General features: G+C 53.5%; 1 protein-coding gene across 1 annotated transcript; it reads left to right on the top strand.

Moving 5' to 3' along the window:
- The first annotated feature begins 1,761 nt into the window (after positions 1-1,761).
- Positions 1,762-3,313, top strand: KCNA10 (potassium voltage-gated channel subfamily A member 10). Its single transcript, XM_043573412.1, has one exon. The coding sequence runs from the start codon at positions 1,778-1,780 to the stop codon at positions 3,311-3,313; it is 1,536 nt and encodes a 511-aa protein (XP_043429347.1). The 5' UTR covers positions 1,762-1,777.
- The last annotated feature ends 536 nt before the right edge of the window (positions 3,314-3,849 follow it).

The raw sequence follows: 3,849 nt of genomic DNA, 5'->3' as shown, positions 1-3,849 counted from the left end.
CCTTAACTTATCACATGGGTCACAGTGAAGGAACATTTCTCCAGGGCTTACTGTGCACAGAGCCAGGACGCTAGTTCACATCAACTGGGTCCCGGCTCAGAGCTCCTAACCACTGCTCCATCCTGTCTTGAATCACCCTACCGATCACCGAGGGCCAACACCTGTCACCAAGGGCCAGCGTCTGACATGCTTGGTGTTGGGCACATCCTCTCCCACTCCACTGCCGACGAAGCAGCAGCTCAGTGAAGTCAGGCAGCCTGCAAAGGCCACACACTCCTAAGAAGCAGGGCAGGGGCTCCACTAGGCCTGACCATCCAGATCTGAGCTCCACACCCGAACTAAGAAACTCCAAACCCGACTGACGGGGCTCAGAGCGCCCCCCACTTCCATGGCCCCGTCCCACAGCTCCCCACAAGGCCTCAGCTTCCACACAGGGGTCCCCTGATCTAGCAGGAAAGGCCCTGGGCCAGGAGGCAGGCTCAGCTTGGGGATCTGTACCCCTAGCATGATATTGGGAAGGCCACTTGGTCCCTGTGACTCGGTTTTCCCCTCTGTAAAAGGGAAATAACGTTTTCCAAACTCACACGATTATTGCCGTTTAGTGAGACAAGCAAATGAGGAATTATTTTTGAAAAGACTATAACACTGTATACTTCAAGGTATCCTTAGGTATGAAACTCCAAGGTTCTGACCACCATGGATTTTACCTCTCTCCCACCTGCATCCCCCAGCCGTCTAGGCCTTAGTGTCCTTGAGTTGAAACCGAAGCCTGAGTGGACCCGAGGAAGAAAACTCAGTCTGTGTTTGTGGATACCCAAGCCCACTGGGCAAACTCTCTTTAACCCTGTCCCCAATGAGCTCTCTCTCTCTCACACACACACACACACGCATGCACACGCGCAAACACACCTACTTCCCACCTGCCTAAAATGATTTTTCCAAGTGAAATCATTCCCCATAAACATCTTAAACGTATGTCAAAAAAAAAAAAATACCAATGGCTGTCAGCTTCTAAAGTTCCTATAGTGCGAAGAAGTTGGCAAAAATAATAGCTATAATTTAATGCTCTTTCAACCAGATAAAGCATTTTACATATGCGGTCTCATTTAGTGTAGCCTCCAAACAGCCCTGGAAGTTACAGAGGAGGGGCTCGGGCCAGGTTACAGAGGAGGGTCTCGGGCCCAGACAGCTTGCACGCACTGCTGCAGAGGGTCCGTCTGCTGCCCACCTGCCTCCGTCCTCTCGTTCTCCCTTCCCAGCAGAATCAGCTGGGCTCTTGTACCCCACTCGCCCCAGCTCTTGGCCCAGGAGGGAGCGGTAGAGCTAAGGGGGAACGTGCAAAGCGTGAGAGAAAGAAGCTGGCTGAGGTGGCACGGAAAAGCGTTGGGGGAACTGGCGGACGTCATCCAAATGCAAAATGACCTACTCGATTATTAAGAAGCATTGACTTCCTCTTTCATTATGGCCTCTGTCTGCCGTCCCGTATGGAGACCCTCCTTGGCTAGAGGAAGTGTTTCCCTCTCGGCCAGGCTCCTTTGCAATTGCGTCTAGTGGTTCGTGTGTGCAAGCTCGGGGGGGGGGGGGGGGGGTGAGTGGCTTTCGAGAGAAGAACGGTGCCCCAGCAGCCATGAGGTTCCTTCCCAGGCTAAAAATGTCATTACTAACCCATGCGTAGGCCATGATCCTGCTTCCTGCATAATGACCTTCTTCCTCTCCACAGCTCGCAGCATGCAGGGAACACTGAGGGTCTTCATGCTACTTTCCTGACTCCCCTAGGATGGATGTGTGTGGCTGGAAAGAAATGGAGGTTGCTCTGGTCAATTTTGATAACGCAGACGAAATCCAGGAAGAGCCAGGCTACGCCACAGACTTTGACCCAACCAGCCCAAAAGGCCGGCCAGGGAGCAGCCCCTTCTCCACCTGGAGGATCCTCATCGGTGACAGCACCAACCATGAGACGGCCTTCTCCAAGCTCGCAGGCGGCTATGCCGATTCCCCAGGGCCTGAGCCAGTGGTCTTGAATGAAGGAAACCAACGGGTGATCATCAACATTGCTGGGCTGAGGTTCGAGACCCAGCTCAGAACCCTCAGTCAGTTCCCAGACACCCTCCTGGGAGACCGGGACAAAAGGATGCAGTTCTTTGACTCCATGAGAAACGAGTATTTCTTTGACAGGAACAGGCCCAGTTTTGATGGCATCCTGTATTATTACCAATCAGGTGGAAAAATCCGGCGCCCCGCCAACGTCCCCATCGACGTCTTTGCCGATGAGATCTCCTTCTATGAACTGGGTAACGAGGCCATGGACCAGTTCCGGGAGGATGAAGGCTTCATCAAAGACCCTGAAACACTGCTCCCCACCGATGACTTCCACCGGCAGTTCTGGCTTCTCTTCGAGTACCCTGAGAGCTCCAGCGCTGCCCGGGGGGTGGCCGTGGTCTCTGTGCTGGTTGTGGTCATCTCCATCACCATCTTCTGCCTGGAAACGCTGCCGGAGTTCCGGGAGGAGAGGGAGCTGAAGGTGGTGAGAGACCCCAGCCTCAACGCGAGCAAGGCGATCCTCTCTCACACCATGTTCACTGACCCTTTCTTCATGGTAGAGTCCACCTGCATCGTGTGGTTCACCTTTGAATTGGTGCTCCGGTTCGTGGTCTGCCCCAGCAAGACCGACTTCTTCAGGAACATCATGAACATCATCGATATCATCTCCATCATCCCCTACTTTGCAACCCTCATCACGGAGCTGGTCCAGGAGACAGAACCCAGTACCCAGCAGAACATGTCCCTGGCCATCCTGAGGATCATCCGGCTGGTGCGCGTCTTCCGCATCTTCAAGCTCTCCCGGCACTCCAAGGGGCTGCAGATCCTGGGCCAGACACTGAAGGCTTCCATGCGGGAGCTGGGGTTGCTCATCTTTTTCCTCTTCATCGGGGTCATCCTTTTCTCCAGCGCGGTCTACTTTGCCGAGGTGGATGAGCCAGAGTCCCATTTCTCCAGCATTCCTGATGGCTTCTGGTGGGCAGTGGTCACCATGACAACTGTGGGCTATGGTGACATGTGCCCAACCACCCCCGGGGGAAAGATTGTGGGCACTCTGTGCGCCATCGCTGGGGTCCTCACCATTGCCCTCCCTGTGCCTGTCATTGTCTCCAACTTTAACTACTTCTACCATCGGGAGACTGAGAATGAGGAGAAGCAGAACATCCCAGGTGAAATCGACAAAATCCTCAACAGTGCGGGCTCAAGAATGGGCAGCACAGACTCTCTTAGTAAGACCAATGGTGGCTGCTCCACGGAGAGGTCCAGGAAGTGACTTGTCCAGGGCCCCTTGGCTCCCTGAGTCTCCCTGTGTCTCTTTGTCTCTCTCTCCCCACCCTCACAGTCTCTCTCTCTCCTCCCTGCCTCTTGCTCTCCGTTTTTCCAAAGACCAAAGTTCATCCTTTGGGAACAGCAGGCCATCTCTGACCACAAGCTGTTTGAATCAACCCATACTTCCGCTATATTTTCTAAGCTGTTTCTTCTCAACCAACTGTCGGAAGATTTCATTCTCCTTTTCCGTGAGGGATGGTTCTGGTCCCTGCTGCTCACCTGTGGTCCCCGAGACCGGCAGTATTGGCATCACCTGGGAGCAAGGAAATGCAGAATCGAAGCCCACCTCGGACCTACTGAGTCAGAATTCTCCTTGTAATAAGATCCCGAGTGATTCATTTCCACATTAAAGGTGAAGAAGCCCTGGCTTTGGTCTTCCCAAAAGGAAGCATATTAAAAGGCCGGGGACTGCTGGGAGCCGTGAGTACGAGCTCGGGTTGTTTAATAATAATATCTTACACTTGTGTCACGTTGCCTAAA

This window comes from Prionailurus bengalensis, chromosome C1 (genome assembly GCF_016509475.1).
Source record: "Prionailurus bengalensis isolate Pbe53 chromosome C1, Fcat_Pben_1.1_paternal_pri, whole genome shotgun sequence".
Lineage (NCBI taxonomy): Eukaryota > Metazoa > Chordata > Mammalia > Carnivora > Felidae > Prionailurus > Prionailurus bengalensis.
Note: the sequence above shows the minus strand (reverse complement) of the source record. Positions and strands in the feature narration are given on the sequence as shown.